Here is a 17361-nt window from a genome sequence, read left to right as displayed (position 1 = left end):
AATTCTAAAAAAAACTCATACTTTTTAAAAATTTTCGTTAAAGAATATTTTTTTAAATAATCATTTTACTCTTATTGGTCATTATCCTTCGCCCATCTCTTAGGTCACGTCTTTACCTTGTCGGTCGTGTTTTAAAATTTTTTAAAATAACTGTACTCTGGGAAAAAAATTTGAAAAGTATAAGTTTTTTTTCGAAAATTCACCCATAAACTATCCATATGGAAAGAAAATAAAATTATAACAAGAGAGAATTGAATCATATGTTAGAATCATCAGACAACTTCTTACAAATAACTAGAATCATCAAATACAATCAGTGCAAATGATTCGATCACCACTTCAAATTGAGTTGGACTCAAACGAGATATTTAATTTATACTTCAGCATAAGATTACCAGTCAACAAGGCACGGTAGGGGGGTTGTGGAAACAGAGAGAGAGAGAAGACGAGAGAGAGAGAGAGAGAGAGAGAGAGAGAGAAAGGGCATGCCCATTGGGCAGAGCATTGGCGAAACCAGCGGCAGGCCTCAGATCATTTAACGATGGTTCCCGCAAGAAGCCTATTTTGCTGATTTGTTGTAGAAGAGCAAGTTTAGTTGGGACGCCAAATTATGGTCAGAGATTAGCAGCGCAGCGTTGTGTGCTTGTTCGTGTTCATGTTCTGTATGTCCCAACAACACTGTCACATCCTGAATTTCTTTTTTTTTTTCATATATTTTCACACAGGCCAAATAAATAAACATCACTTTATTCATCATCTATAACCATTTATTACAATTCATTTATTCATCAAATTACAAATAGAAAAGTTAACTTCAAGAGTCATCCAAGTGGCTCTACCTAGCGATAGAGGAATGTTCGCTCTCCACTGGAATCCGATTTAGTACTAGAGGGAGGCTGCTCTGAAAATCAAAAACAAAGAAAATTCAGCAACGCTGAGTAGGAACCCCAAAAGTCAAATCAAGATAAATACATGACCAAAATTCAATCAATCATCCCATTGGCGTATATCAAGTACCCGAAGGAGCACTCCCCCAACAGCGGATGGAGAGGCTTTATCCTACGGGATGAGTTTGTGTTCTCCCAACAGCGGATGGAGGCAAACTCATATCACACTCCCAACAGCGGATGGAGTGGTGTCCCACACCCGCCAAAGTGGGGACACGTTCCTCCCAACAGCGGATGGAGGAACCGTCCAGCCGCCACGTCTGACGGCCCGCTAATCCCCGAAGGGAATCGCCCTACCTGCTCTCGGCAGGAATATAATCTCACACTGGTCATATCAATTTCGGGATGAAATAACATATTTAAAACATCTCTTTCAAAAATCATCAACATCAAATAATATAAATTAACCCTCAATTAACTTGAACTCTAGTTTAATCGATTCAATTGAACTCGATTTACTAGAGCCTAACTGAACTGATCTCTAATCCTTATTTAACTGGTCTGGAACCACCCTAGACTAGTATAATTTAGACTAGATTAAGTTCGATTTAGGTTAAACTAACTTGAATAAGTCAATCAATTCGGAATCACCCTGAATTGATCTAGACTAATCAAGTATAGTTTAATTCAATCAATATTTGGGCTCAAGTTCAACAATAATATTGGGCTAGATTGAGCCAGTCCATCTATTGGTCATGTGCATTATACATGATTGAGCATGCATTACATAAAACTGATCCAGCCTTAGCCCATGGACTAGTCATAGCATATATCCATTAACAACATATATGAAAACATAACAATGCATTAAAAGATAGATGAAGAGAAAAGTTTTAATACAAAGAAATAACATTCTCAATTTGACTAGAAATCATAAGACATTAAAAGAGGGACTAGGAGATAAGTTTTTAACACAAGGAAATAGCTTTCTAAATTCAAATAAAAATCATGTTTTCAACACATAAAATTTCAACATATTCTAGTCATATTTTAAATCATTCAGAATCATATATTTTAAAATTCAGATCAAAGAATATCAAAAAGGGATTTTAGATAACATATTCTAGTCTAACAAGATTTTAATCCAGATAAGATTAAAGATAAACTGTAATACAGAAAATATATCATATAAAACATATACCTTTTTAACATATTTAATTCTACAATAAAAACCTTAATCATGGGTCAGAGAATATTTTGAAAACTTTAACTGATTACTTTAATACAAAAAATTTGACATTTAAAGAATTGATACACATTTTTCAAACTATAAAACTTTCAACATTTAAAGAATCAAAATAAAAGCTAAAACTTTTAAGAAAGGTAGGGAAAACCTACCTCTTGTCAATAGGGTGTAACTCCTCGTTCTCTTGTCAACAGGGTGTAACTCCTCGTTCCTCCCGTTGTCAGGCTCGACTAGGTAAGGAACGAAAGAGAGAAATCCCTCCCCTTTAAATAGGAGGTGGTGAGCCTCTATTAAGGGAAATAAAATTTAATTTTCGTATTTATTTAATATAAATTATTTCCATTTAATATACTAACAAATATGATATCATCATATTTGGAATACTTAATAGTTATTTCCTTAATTCATATCAACAAACAAGGAAGTAGATTAAGATTAAACAAAATTTAAATCCCAATCACAAATATTTGATTTGATTACATTTCTCCCCTCCTACAGGAAATTTGGTCCCCAAATTTAGCTTACCGTAATAGAATAAATGAGGATACTGCTCTCGCATATCTTCTTCTCTTTCCCACGTTGCCTCTCGGTCTGAATGGTGTTGCCAACAAATCTTTACCAAAGGTATAATTTTGTTCCTTAGAACATGTTCTTTCCTTTCCAAGATCTGGGTTGGTTGTTCTCCAAAAGTAGCATCATCCCTTAGCTGTAGAGGTTGGTAAGATATGACATGTGTTGGATCCCTAATATATCTTCGAAGCATAGACACATGAAATACATCATGGATACTAGCCAAAGCCGGGGGCAATGCCAATATGTATGCTACAGGCCCAACCTTTTGTAAGATCTCAAATGTGCCAATAAATCTTGGGGCTAACTTTCACCTTTGACCATACCTCATAACTCCCTTGGTTGGCGACACCTTTAAGAAGACGTGCTCACCGACTTCGAACTCTAGATCTCTTCGCCTTCGATCTGCATAACTTTTCTGACGACTTTGAGCTGTTAATAATCTTTGGCGTATAATTCGAATATTATCAGCATCTTTTTGAATTAATTGAGGCCCCAAAAGCTTCCGTTCTCCCACCTCATCCCAATATACAGGTGATCTGCACTTTCTTCCATAAAGAGCTTCAAATAGAGCCATCTGTATGCTAGAGTGGTAACTATTATTATAAGAAAACTCAATTAGATGCAAGTGCATATCCCAACTCCCACCAAAGTCTAAAGCACATGCTCTTAAGATATCTTCAAGAGTTTGTATTGTCCTTTCAGATTGGCCATCAGTTTGGAGATGAAAAGTTGTACTAAATTTTAACTGCGTGCCCAAAGATTTTTGTAGACTTCCCCAAAATTTAGAAGTGAATCTTGGATCTCTATCTGAGATAATGCTAACTGGCACCCCATGATATCGAATGATTTCCTTAATATATAAGCTTGTTAGTTTATCCAATGAATACTTCTTGTTAATAGGAAGGAAGTGAGCAGATTTAGTAAGTCTGTCTACTATTACCCAAATTCCGTCATATCCTTTCACAGTCTTGGGTAATCCTGTCACAAAATCCATAGTGACTTGCTCCCACTTCCATTCAGGAATCGAAATCCTTTGCAACTTTCCCGCAGGTACTCGATGTTCTATCTTCACCTGTTGACATATCAGACATTTAGAAACAAACTCTGCTATATCTCTCTTCATACCACGTCACCAATAGTTTTGGCGTAAATCTCGATACATCTTAGTAGTCCCGGGATGGATATTAAATTTTGATCTATGTGCCTCCTCTAATAATTGCATCTTTACTGGATGGCTTTCGGGAACACAAAGTCGATTGTGGAATGTAATAGAACCATCTTCGGCTTGGAGGAATTCAGATCTAGATCCTTGAGCTATGTCCTTAACTATCATTTGAAGATATGTATCTTCCTTCTGATTTTCTTTAACCTTTTCCACCAAATATGATTGTGCCATCAGACACGCAAGAAAACCTTTATTTGTCTCCGATAAAAGTTTAAGTTTTAAGTCTGCCAACTCCGTCATCATAGAATTCCTTTGAATATTCATATGGGCTACAAGACTGTAGGTATTTCTGCTTAAGGCATCAGCAACTACATTAGCTTTCCCAGGATGGTAGTTGATATTAAAATCATAATCCTTTAGAAAGTCCAACCACCTTCTTTGTCTCATATTTAAATCTTTCTGTGTGAAAATATATTTGAGACTCTTATGATCCGTGAAGATTTCAAAAGTCTGTCCATAGAGATAATGCCTCCAAATTTTCAGTGCAGAAATGATAGTTGCTAACTCTAAGTCATGAGTAGGATAGTTCTTCTCATGAGGCTTTAATTACCTCGATGCATAAGCAACTACCCTCTCGTTTTGTATTAGAACGTAACCAAGCCCTTGTAGTAAGGCGTCGCTATACACTACAAAACCTTCTCCCCCTGAAGGAATCACCAATATAGGAGCACTGGTTAATTCCTTCTTCAATTCTTGAAAACTTTGTTGACATTTATCATCCCACATGAACTTTATATTCTTTTGTGTCAATCTGGTCAATGGTGCTACTATTTTTGAAAAGTCTTCTACGAATCTTCTATAGTATCCAACCAAACCTAAAAAGCTTCTAATCTCTGAAACATTAGAAGGTTGCTTCCATTTTATCACGGCTTCAATCTTATGAGGGTCAACAGATATACCAGCACTTGAAATTACATGACCGAGAAACATAATTTCATTGAGCCAGAAGTTGCTCTTGCTTAGTTTGGCATATAGTCTCTCTTGCCTTAGGACTTCCAAAACTATCTTAAGATGGTGTTCATGCTCTGCTATGCTTTTATAGTAGATCAAGATATCATCAATGAACACAATTACAAATTTATCAAGATAAGGGTGGAACACCCTATTCATAAGATCCATGAAGGCAGTCGGTGCATTTGTGAGTCCAAAAGGCAATACTAAGAATTCGTAATGACCATATCTTGTTCTAAAAGCAGTTTTTTTTTTTTTTTTTTGGTACGTCTCCTTCCCTTATCTTCAGTTCATGATACCCAAATCTTAAATCAATTTTCGAGTATACCTGAGTACCTTGAAGTTGATCAAATAGGTCATCTATTCGGGGAAGGGGATATTTATTCTTTATGGTCACTTGAGTTGTCTATAATCGATGTATAGTCGCATAGATCCATCTTTCTTCTTCACAAATAGGATAGGGGCACCCCAAGGTGATACACTGGATCGAATAAAACCCTTATCCAAATGCTCTTGGATCTGTTTCTTTAACTCCTCCAACTCAATTGGTGTCATTATATACGGAGGTTTAGAAATAGGTGCAGTGCCAGGTAAGATCAATTGTAAATTCAATCTATCTATTTTGTAGTAGTGCAAGTAGATTTTCGGGAAAAACATCTGGAAAATCCCGTACAATGGGGATGTCTTTTAATACTGGCTTCTTAGATTCTTCTCCAAAAATAAAGGTCAAGTATCCCTGACATCCTTTGAGTAATAATTGGGTAGCACTCAAAGCTGAAATAATATAAGGGAACTTTTCCTGAATCCCAATGAACTTGAAAGATGGTTGATCTAAGGGTGAAAAAGTAATAGTCTTCCGGAAACAATCGACACGTGCATGGTATGTTGAAAGTCAGTCCATACCCAAGATAACATCGAAATCTTGAAATTCTAGTATAATAAGATCTACTAGCAAATCATGACCTTTAATAGTGATAACACAGTTTCTATATATCTGATCAACTGTCAAAGAGTTTCCAACTTATTATTTGTATGAACACCTCTCCGAGTGCGTACACTAGTAGCATTACGACCATGAGCACCCCGAGTGATAAAACCACTAATCTTTGGAATTGGCTCTATTACTCTTATAATAGGTTAAAGACAATCATTGGTTAAAGTCAATCAAGGGACCTAATACACCTACAGGCCCTAGACCATGCTCTGATACCATAAAAATTGTCACATCCTGAATTTTTTTTTTTTCATATATTTTCACACAGGCCAAATAAATAAACATCACTTTATTCATCATCTATAACCATTTATTATAATTCATTTATTCATCAAATTACAAATAGAAAAGTTAACTTCAAGAGTCATCCAAGTGGCTCTACCTAGCGGTAGAGGAATGTTCGCTCTCCACTGGAATCCGATTTAGTACTAGAGGGAGGCTGCTCTGAAAATCAAAAACAAAGAAAATTCAGCAACGCTGAGTAGGAACCCCAAAAGTCAAATCAAGATAAATACATGACCAAAATTCAATCAATCATCCCATTGGCGTATATCAAGTACCCGAAGGAGCACTCCCCCAACAGCGGATGGAGAGGCTTTATCCTACGGGATGAGTTTGTGTTCTCCCAACAGCGGATGGAGGCAAACTCATATCACACTCCCAACAGCGGATGGAGTGGTGTCCCACACCCGCCAAAGTGGGGACACGTTCCTCCCAACAGCGGATGGAGGAACCGTCCAGCCGCCACGTCTGACGGCCCGCTAATCCCCGAAGGGAATCGCCCTACCTGCTCTCGGCAGGAATATAATCTCACACTGGTCATATCAATTTCGGGATGAAATAACATATTTAAAACATCTCTTTCGAAAATCATCAACATCAAATAATATAAATTAACCCTCAATTGACTTGAACTCTAGTTTAATCGATTCAATTGAACTCGATTTACTAGAGCCTAACTGAATTGATCTCTAATCCTTATTTAACTGGTCTGGAACCACCCTAGACTAGTATAATTTAGACTAGATTAAGTTCGATTTAGGTTAAACTAACTTGAATAAGTCAATCAATTCGGAATCACCCTGAATTGATCTAGACTAATCAAGTATAGTTTAATTCAATCAATATTTGGGCTCAAGTTCAACAATAATATTGGGCTAGATTGAGCCAGTCCATCTATTGGTCATGTGCATTATACATGATTGAGCATGCATTACATAAAACTGATCCAGCCTTAGCCCATGGACTAGTCATAGCATATATCCATTAACAACATATATGAAAACATAACAATGCATTAAAAGATAGATGAAGAGAAAAGTTTTAATACAAAGAAATAACATTCTCAATTTGACTAGAAATCATAAGACATTAAAAGAGGGACTAGGAGATAAGTTTTTAACACAAGGAAATAGCTTTCTAAATTCAAATAAAAATCATGTTTTCAACACATAAAATTTCAACATATTCTAGTCATATTTTAAATCATTCAGAATCATATATTTTAAAATTCAGATCAAAGAATATCAAAAAGGGATTTTAGATAACATATTCTAGTCTAACAAGATTTTAATCCAGATAAGATTAAAGATAAACTGTAATACAGAAAATATATCATATAAAACATATACCTTTTTAACATATTTAATTCTACAATAAAAACCTTAATCATGGGTCAGAGAATATTTTGAAAACTTTAACTGATTACTTTAATACAAAAAATTTGACATTTAAAGAATTGATACACATTTTTCAAACTATAAAACTTTCAACATTTAAAGAATCAAAATAAAAGCTAAAACTTTTAAGAAAGGTAGGGAAAACCTACCTCTTGTCAATAGGGTGTAACTCCTCGTTCTCTTGTCAACAGGGTGTAACTCCTCGTTCCTCCCGTTGTCAGGCTCGACTAGGTAAGGAACGAAAGAGAGAAATCCCTCCCCTTTAAATAGGAGGTGGTGAGCCTCTATTAAGGGAAATAAAATTTAATTTTCGTATTTATTTAATATAAATTATTTCCATTTAATATACTAACAAATATGATATCATCATATTTGGAATACTTAATAGTTATTTCCTTAATTCATATCAACAAACAAGGAAGTAGATTAAGATTTCCTAAATTATGATGGCAAGTAAAGAAAACAAAATTTAAATCCCAATCACAAATATTTGATTTGATTACATCCTGAATTTTTTTTTTTTTTCATATATTTTCACACAGGCCAAATAAATAAACATCACTTTATTCATCATCTATAACCATTTATTATAATTCATTTATTCATCAAATTACAAATAGAAAAGTTAACTTCAAGAGTCATCCAAGTGGCTCTACCTAGCGGTAGAGGAATGTTCGCTCTCCACTGGAATCCGATTTAGTACTAGAGGGAGGCTGCTCTGAAAATCAAAAACAAAGAAAATTCAGCAACGCTGAGTAGGAACCCCAAAAGTCAAATCAAGATAAATACATGACCAAAATTCAATCAATCATCCCATTGGCGTATATCAAGTACCCGAAGGAGCACTCCCCCAACAGCGGATGGAGAGGCTTTATCCTACGGGATGAGTTTGTGTTCTCCCAACAGCGGATGGAGGCAAACTCATATCACACTCCCAACAGCGGATGGAGTGGTGTCCCACACCCGCCAAAGTGGGGACACGTTCCTCCCAACAGCGGATGGAGGAACCGTCCAGCCGCCACGTCTGACGGCCCGCTAATCCCCGAAGGGAATCGCGCTACCTGCTCTCGGCAGGAATATAATCTCACACTGGTCATATCAATTTCAGGATGAAATAACATATTTAAAACATCTCTTTCAAAAATCATCAACATCAAATAATATAAATTAACCCTCAATTGACTTGAACTCTAGTTTAATCGATTCAATTGAACTCGATTTACTAGAGCCTAACTGAACTGATCTCTAATCCTTATTTAACTGGTCTGGAACCACCCTAGACTAGTATAATTTAGACTAGATTAAGTTCGATTTAGGTTAAACTAACTTGAATAAGTCAATCAATTCGGAATCACCCTGAATTGATCTAGACTAATCAAGTATAGTTTAATTCAATCAATATTTGGGCTCAAGTTCAACAATAATATTGGGCTAGATTGAGCCAGTCCATCTATTGGTCATGTGCATTATACATGATTGAGCATGCATTACATAAAACTGATCCAGCCTTAGCCCATGGACTAGTCATAGCATATATCCATTAACAACATATATGAAAACATAACAATGCATTAAAAGATAGATGAAGAGAAAAGTTTTAATACAAAGAAATAACATTCTCAATTTGACTAGAAATCATAAGACATTAAAAGAGGGACTAGGAGATAAGTTTTTAACACAAGGAAATAGCTTTCTAAATTCAAATAAAAATCATGTTTTCAACACATAAAATTTCAACATATTCTAGTCATATTTTAAATCATTCAGAATCATATATTTTAAAATTCAGATCAAAGAATATCAAAAAGGGATTTTAGATAACATATTCTAGTCTAACAAGATTTTAATCCAGATAAGATTAAAGATAAACTGTAATACAGAAAATATATCATATAAAACATATACCTTTTTAACATATTTAATTCTACAATAAAAACCTTAATCATGGGTCAGAGAATATTTTGAAAACTTTAACTGATTACTTTAATACAAAAAATTTGACATTTAAAGAATTGATACACATTTTTCAAACTATAAAACTTTCAACATTTAAAGAATCAAAATAAAAGCTAAAACTTTTAAGAAAGGTAGGGAAAACCTACCTCTTGTCAATAGGGTGTAACTCCTCGTTCTCTTGTCAACAGGGTGTAACTCCTCGTTCCTCCCGTTGTCAGGCTCGACTAGGTAAGGAACGAAAGAGAGAAATCCCTCCCCTTTAAATAGGAGGTGGTGAGCCTCTATTAAGGGAAATAAAATTTAATTTTCGTATTTATTTAATATAAATTATTTCCATTTAATATACTAACAAATATGATATCATCATATTTGGAATACTTAATAGTTATTTCCTTAATTCATATCAACAAACAAGGAAGTAGATTAAGATTTCCTAAATTATGATGGCAAGTAAGGAAAACAAAATTTAAATCCCAATCACAAATATTTGATTTGATTACAAACACTCCCAGCGACCGATTCACCGACGTGGTCTTTAGAGCCACCGGATTTGATGAGGCAGGCAGCTGTTGTCTCCACAGGGCTCCTACACCGTCTCTTAGGCGTAAAAGATGCCGCTCCTCGGCATGTTTGCAAAGTATATGAATGTATTTGTTAGTGAACAATACGTAAGTTCGGGTCATCACTACATGTCCTTCTTTATGCTCATCCATGCTAACTTTCATGACGACGTGTAAAGAGACGCTCGTTTGCTCCACTAAATTTTTCGTGTGATGGCAATGGGACGGTCTCTTTCACGTAAGTTTAGGGAAGCTGTCGGATGATATCAACATCTCACAGGCACCACCGTTTCACATGCCGGCAAAGGTTTTGTCGAGTCTGGTGAAGACATGGCCGAGCACCTGAATACGGATGACGGCCACAGCAGCAGCACTTCATTGTCCAAAGATTTAGCAAGCCATGATAAATGTCATGATGAAAAGGACTGTGGATTGGAAGAATATGCCCAGATGTGTGAATAATTAAAAGCAATGTTTTAGCACAAATTTGTGCAGCAAAATGAATGACCGAACCCCAAAAAAAAAAGGTATAGTTTACAACAGCAGTTGGAAACACTGTACAAATGAACACTATTGACCAGCAAACAAACCGACCCAATAGATGATGCCAACAGAACTAGAATGACCGAGTTGGTATCACCATCTGACATGATCACCAGCGGATACAGTCAGTATTGCAATATCAAATTCGATACAACCCTGATTTCAGGCGGCCGATTGAGGTGGCAGAGTTGATTTCGTCGGAACAGAGAGTGGGGGCTGCATCGGAACAATAGGACAGTCTTCTGGCACGATGATAGAAGGCGAGGGTAGTAAAGATGGCTGAAGAGTGGCAGGGCTACTGTTTGTACGAGCGGGGGCTAGCGGTGTCGAGATGAAACCTGTGCTTGCTTCGGAGGCAGCCCGCGTCAGAGTTAAGGAAGCATTAGGAGTCATGTACACCTCAGTGACCTCCTCAACACCTTCGTCCACATAAACAACATCCTGCATTGTGAGTTGGTGGTACTCCACGATTTCCCTTAGAAATCTGTTCTCCCGTGCATATATAGAATTCTCATGTGCCAGTCTTGCCTTCTCGACCAACAAAGTCTCCAACTGAAGTCGAATCTGGAAAGAAAAAGCAACAAGCAACAGAAAGATTTCTGCATTAACAGAACTGACTGAACCATGGTTTTGCTATCTATTCAATGGAATGGTGCGGATTTATATAACTCATAAATGCTTCACACAAATAACTATGCATTAAACCTTGGTCTTACTTGAAAAACAAGCAAATTGTTAAAGTATAGCATCAAAGATACAAACATATTCAAACGACAAGCAACTAGCAGAACTCATATGAGGAAACCTAAAGATGAGAACACACACACACACACATATATATATATATATATATATATATATATATTCAAAAGACAAGCAACTAGCATAACTCATATGGGGAAACCTTGACAAAACACCTGAAAACTAAAGATTGAGAACATATCCAAAAGATGGCTGTATACTACTATACTCTTAGAACAGCTAAAAATGCAGACCAAAAGGGTGTTAGCAGAATATGAACTATATAGATTCAGCTGTGCCAGTATAATGAAGATTATTCTGTGTACTTCATGCCAGAACAAATATATAAGAGTGATACCCCTGCATAGCATTCAATAGAATACAGTTAGGAGGAAACAGTTAAAGAGCATGAAGTTGCCCACTGCAAAAACATGTTTTATAGAGACGCAACATCTGAATGCTCTTAGAAGTTATAACCATCTTTCTCAAAAGAAGTCTATGTTACTCAGAATAATCAAATAAAAACTGAAGCATATCTAAACGTACTTTAATCACATTACAGTGGCAACATTACTTCATGCAGCATGCTAATATTGTGTTAAGACACATCTTTGTCTAGATATCGACAAACTTAAAAGATATCTCATTTTGTTTTGTTAGAAAGACATCCTCGAGGCTCTTTATTCTGGAGACAACAACAATATTGATATATAAGGTAGAATCATATGTTACAGAGAATTCTCGGTAGAATCATCCGTCAGAGAATATTAGTAGTAGTAATGTATGTTCAAGAAAATTGTAGTATACGTAAGAAAAAAATTTAGTGGAATCACGTGTTAAGTCTTAAGACAGAATTCTTAATAGAATAATATGCTAAAGATAATTCTTAGCAGAATCAAATGTTAAAGAGAGATTTGTGTAGAATTGTATGTTGGAAAGAAACGTTAGAAAAATTAAAACAAGAGAGAATTGTTAGCAGAATCATGTCAGAGTCATCAAACATCTTTTTAGAAATAACTAGAATCATCAAATACAATGCAAATGATTCGATGACCACTTAAAATTGAGTTGCACTCAACCAATATATTTAATACTTCAGCATAAGATTACCAGATCATCATCTTCAGGGCAATCGCCCTTCTCATGGCTTTCCCTAAGCATTTTATTCTCTTCTTCAAGCTGAGCACAACGTTCCCTTGTAAAGATAAGGTCTGCTTTGACAGTCTTCAATTCCCTAAGAAGAAGTTTTGCCTTTGCAGCCATTGCATTTGCAACCTGCATATAGTAGAAGCTAACTAATTCATCCAATTGAAAGGGAGAAAAAAAGTAAAACCTCCTTCAATATCTTATTCTAAAGCCACAGAAAAAGGAAACAACTCCAGGAAACATATATCTAAAGATCCGCTGCAAGACTTTGCTAAATTACTCGATGCTAATCTGGCTGGTTGGGCAGTGAATAACAGAGGTTATGAGAACAGACAAACTAATCACTACAATAATGAGCGAACCATGCGGAGCAGGAAAGTGTTCATCGCTTGGTTCTTTTAATACTCCGGTCTTTTATGTTCAGATACAGTAGCATTTTTGCCTTGTTGTAAGATCTAATGATTGTCATGATAACCAGAAGACATGAACAAGCACAAATTCAAGGAATCTTTCAGTTGACTCAAGAAAGCAGAAAACTTATGTCAAACACAACCCATTTCAGCAATACACATTTGCCACCTTACGTCGCGAGATGCCTTCAGTTGAGTTTCATATTCAGTTTGAATCTGAGGGATATATTCTTGACCCAACTTTTCTGCAGCCTGACCCTGCATGGTGGCAGAATTTCCTTTTCTCCTTATATTAAGCTTACGTGTTTCATGGATAATGTTGGCTGTCTTATTCTCCACAATTGTAAGACCCTCCTGTAAAAATCAGGAAAAATATTACTTAGATAACAGACTAATGCAGAAATGAAGCAGTGCAGGAAGCAAATTTAAATGAAGAACATCCACCGATTTGGTGCATGACAGATTGCATATAGTTTTGTAATAAGGACTATATAGTATCACAAAACTTTGGATTCAAGTTTCCTGAATCTTAAGTGAGAATAAAGTTCCTACACTCCTGATAGAAAAAATCGACGAGTCCTTGAATTTGTTGCAAAGAAAAAATATTGACCTATATTTATCCATTAGATGAAAGAAAAAGGTTAACTAAAGCAGAAGGTTTCCTCCAATCCAAGATGTGAAGAGGGTCAAATGTACAGTGACTCAAACTGTGGTCAACCAAGTTAGAAAGAACAACCTTATTGTGACATGAAAGCTCGTGGTCAGATTAGTTGGAAAAGAGCAACTTAAATCAGATTTCTGTTAGTTTGGCAAACCAAGCTAACAATATATAACAATACAGCAGTAATCATATGCACTTCTGCTCAACTTGAAAGTAAACAAATCTTCAAAATTGTAAATTCATTATGACTTTTAATCATTGCTTCTGATATTGCTTCTAAATTCTAACAGAATCTGTTGCAAAAATGAAAGAAAGTTTGGCAGAACAGTCATACATATTGAGCAGAACAGTCACAAAAAATAAATGCAAATCCAAGAATTTACTGTTTTGATTATGCAGGAACCTTGTGGATTTTATCAACAAGGTTGGCAGAACAGTCATACATATTGAGCAGGAGAGTCACAAAAGATAAATGCAAATCCAAGAATTCACTGTTTTGATTATGCAGGAACCTTGTGGATTTTATCAACAATGTTTAGAGAAAAAAAAATCACCAAACTCAATGTTCTATTGGAAATTGTGAGTATATGGAGGAGAAGTTTTAAAGATAACAACTCACCTCAATAGCATTTTTTATTGTGCCACCAATATGGTTAAGGGAAGAACCAATCGCATCCGAACGTTTATGAGTTGTTTCAGTTTTTTGATATATCTCAGGTGACGGATCCACATGATGAAACTGCACCAAATAACAATGATAATGATACTGTTAAAGTACAACATTGTTGAAATTGCATGATGTGGATTAGCAGGAGGGGCGTAAAGAAAAGAGCTTCCACCTCCCCCAATCCACATACAAACATAAAAAGGAAAGCGAACGAGAGAAAAAAATAAAGGGGGCCCAAATTAGCCCAAGTGAGGGGGCAAAATAAACCACAACACACGTCCCCAAATTTCTATGGTTGTGAACTCCAAGGTGATGATTATTGAACTAATAAGTGATAATTTGATGTACAAGGATAATTGATCAGTCAGATTCTTCCACAATCAGCTGAATTACAACAACTACTAAAATATTTATTTCACAGCAACATTGAACCAAAAAAGTAGGCCTACAATGACAGAATTTCAACTCCTAAACTTTGGCAAATAATAATAGGATCCATGATTTGATTCTTACCCGATCAACAGTTGACCTGTCAAATGTCTGATGCGGGTTCCTCTCAAGCGCTTGAAATTGATTGTTTGTATCATCATTATCAACATATGATTTAGCTTTCCTGGCTAATGTCCCCCAGAATCCATATTTGGACTCATTTAAATTTTTCATCGATATGTATTCATAGGATTCAGAGTCCTGCATCGACAGTTATAGACTTCATAAGAATGAAGAGAAGAAAATATAGGAGATCCTAAGTAAGCACATGTTATACATCAAATGCTTAAGGCGGGAAAGAAAAGCAACAAAATCCTTTCATAAGCAAAGGCTTCATTTCTCTATATGAAAATGTATATGTTATTCAGGATTGATGTTGTGGCTGTGATCTTAAATTTTCCATTTAATCTATAATCATGTGGGCATTAAACTTTTCCACGACCAGATCAACAAAATGACCAGCCCTCTAAACTGAAGTACCAAGCATGCTAAATAAGTTGATCTTTTGCAAGAGGGAAGACTGCTATAAAAAGAATTTCAAAGCCACTCAGCAGGAAATCTTGCTTAGTGGTGAAGGACTTAAACCATACTACATCTCTTTTTGAAGAAGAGTGACTTATCCTAGTTGATGTCAACAAGTCATAACGTCCTAACTCATGAAGCACAGACACTCCGAAATGCTCGCCACATCCATGACGGACACCAGCACTTGTAGAATTTCAGCCATATGGTCACATAACCATTCCAACACATCTCTCCTATCAGTTTCAACATATATGTCAGGTTCCAAAGAGATGATATGTCCATGACTGGTGCACAATTCAACTAAATAATGCCACTGTATCAACTTTCTAGAGACGTAATCTGCAACCAAAAATCTCCCCAAATCACCATGTTTGACTAACAAATTCAAACCCAAATTCAAAAGTAAGAACAAAATGAACATATAGCCAACATTTGGCCATTTCTGCTCCTTTCATTCTTGAGCGAAAGATCAACTGATCAAAAGAGAAATAGCCCACAAGCTATAATAAATCTAATAACACCAAGAAATCACTTCCGGAATGATCAAACAATTTAAGAAAAATATAACATAGTTCTGCTAGTAATAAAAAGTCAACTCTGCATAAATTGACTAATCCGCTGCCAAATAAATCCAAAAAATTCTGCTAGGCATAAAACCGGATGCGTAAGTCATATTTCACTAATTGCAACACTGGACAATTATTGGAACCAGAGATTTCGACTTCCCTAATCGATTTGAAGCGCAAGATAAACCACAAAGACTAAAATATTGATCACAAAATCTTCTATTAGAAAGATAAAGAAGCAACGATCCGAAAAAGGAAAACAGCGCTCAAGCACGAAGCATTCCAACAGAAGAAGCGAATTAATTCAGAGAGAGGAGAGCTCACCCGCTGCGGAGGAGGCGACGATCTCATCCGATGGGATTCGTTGTGGGGAGAGGATACGGCAGACTCTCCATAGGCGGAGGAGAGGGAGGAGGCGTCGCGGTGGGCGGCGGAGGCCCGGATCGCGCGCGTGGCCAGGGACGCCTGCGCCTCGGCAGCAGAGGCGGCGGATCGTGGGTCCTCGAAGGTGGTCGAGATCCTCGCCGCCGGCTGCTTCCTCCGGTACGCCATCGCCTCTCTCTCGCTCGAGTTGGTCCGATACCAAACAGCAACTCTTCCTTTTGTGATGGTGTACTTAGCTGTGCGAGGATCCTCTCCAGAATGTACCAAGAATCAAAAGCTTGCATTCTTCGATCTCACCGTTCAGTTTTTCCGCGTACGTACCTATTTCAATCAAACGGTCACGCATACATCAGACGACAACCATCCATAATTAGTTGGAGAGGATCCCGTTGGCCTTTTGTTCGGGAGCGGCTAACCGTGAGGGACACTCTCCGGATGCTGACGCGTTGGCTTCTCAGTGGCCGATATCTCGTTGACGGGCTTCCTGCGTGAGTCATGCACTAATATAGAATACAGAAGAGATCCAAAATATCAATATATATATCTATATATCTTAATGAAGGAAAGAGCAACGAGATTGATTTCGATCGATTCGTTGTGGGAAATCCAAGATTTATTTTCATATATATATATATATATAATTTTTATGCTATATTAAATTCATTTAAATTGTGTACCCTTAGTCTCACTTAAGTTCAGGTGCACTCACCGGGTAGGTGATATGGTTGCGCTCTATTTATCTCATCTAAGGCAGGCACAACTTCGAAGGTTGAGATCTTACCGCACGGTGAGCAGAACGCTGCAGGTGCGAAATCTTGCAGTGAGATTACCGCATGCAGGCAGGGTGTGACAAAGTGCCCAAAAACCGTCTTCGAACTCGACGAGTACAACCGCCCGCGACGGTACGCTTCTAAGGCTTACCGCACACGAATGTGGAGAAACTGCCCAAAATAATTAAGGCCACATCAAATGAACGATTACCACTATAAGTGGGCATGAAATAGAATTCAAATTTGGCGTCATGATAGGTGTTGATGCATAATGCCAATGTAGATACTTTTTCTCAATTGTAAGCCTATGGAAGTTTGAACATAACCTGATATTGAGAAAAATGTTCTGATACCTAACATTTATCTGTTACAGAAAGATTAAGAGATA

At 36.6% G+C, this 17361-nt stretch overlaps 1 protein-coding gene across 1 annotated transcript; it reads right to left on the bottom strand.

The window, feature by feature from the left end:
- Positions 1–10503: 10503 nt before the first annotated feature.
- On the bottom strand, positions 10504–16408 carry LOC135632825 (uncharacterized). Its single transcript, XM_065141623.1, has 6 exons — positions 16144–16408; positions 14753–14929; positions 14192–14311; positions 13086–13265; positions 12466–12630; positions 10504–11178 (listed from the first exon to the last, which is right to left on the bottom strand). Exons 1-6 carry the CDS (start codon positions 16369–16371, stop codon positions 10777–10779), a joined length of 1272 nt encoding a protein of 423 aa, XP_064997695.1. The 5' UTR covers positions 16372–16408; the 3' UTR covers positions 10504–10776.
- Positions 16409–17361: the final 953 nt, after the last annotated feature.

The sequence above is a fragment of the Musa acuminata genome, chromosome BXJ3-3, assembly GCF_036884655.1.
Source record: "Musa acuminata AAA Group cultivar baxijiao chromosome BXJ3-3, Cavendish_Baxijiao_AAA, whole genome shotgun sequence".
NCBI lineage: Eukaryota > Viridiplantae > Streptophyta > Magnoliopsida > Zingiberales > Musaceae > Musa > Musa acuminata.
This window is presented reverse-complemented; position numbering and strand designations above follow the sequence as displayed.

Excerpts from the sequence above, each read along its gene's own strand:
- LOC135632825 (XM_065141623.1), bottom strand. The coding sequence starts at position 16,371 with ATGGCGTACCGGAGGAAGCAGCCGGCGGCGAGGATCTCGACCACCTTC. Across the intron at positions 14,930-16,143 it reads CGTCGCCTCCTCCGCAGCGG|GACTCTGAATCCTATGAATA; the intron begins GTGAGCTCTCCT and ends CTGTCGATGCAG. Across the intron at positions 14,312-14,752 it reads ACAGGTCAACTGTTGATCGG|TTTCATCATGTGGATCCGTC; the intron begins GTAAGAATCAAA and ends TATTTGGTGCAG.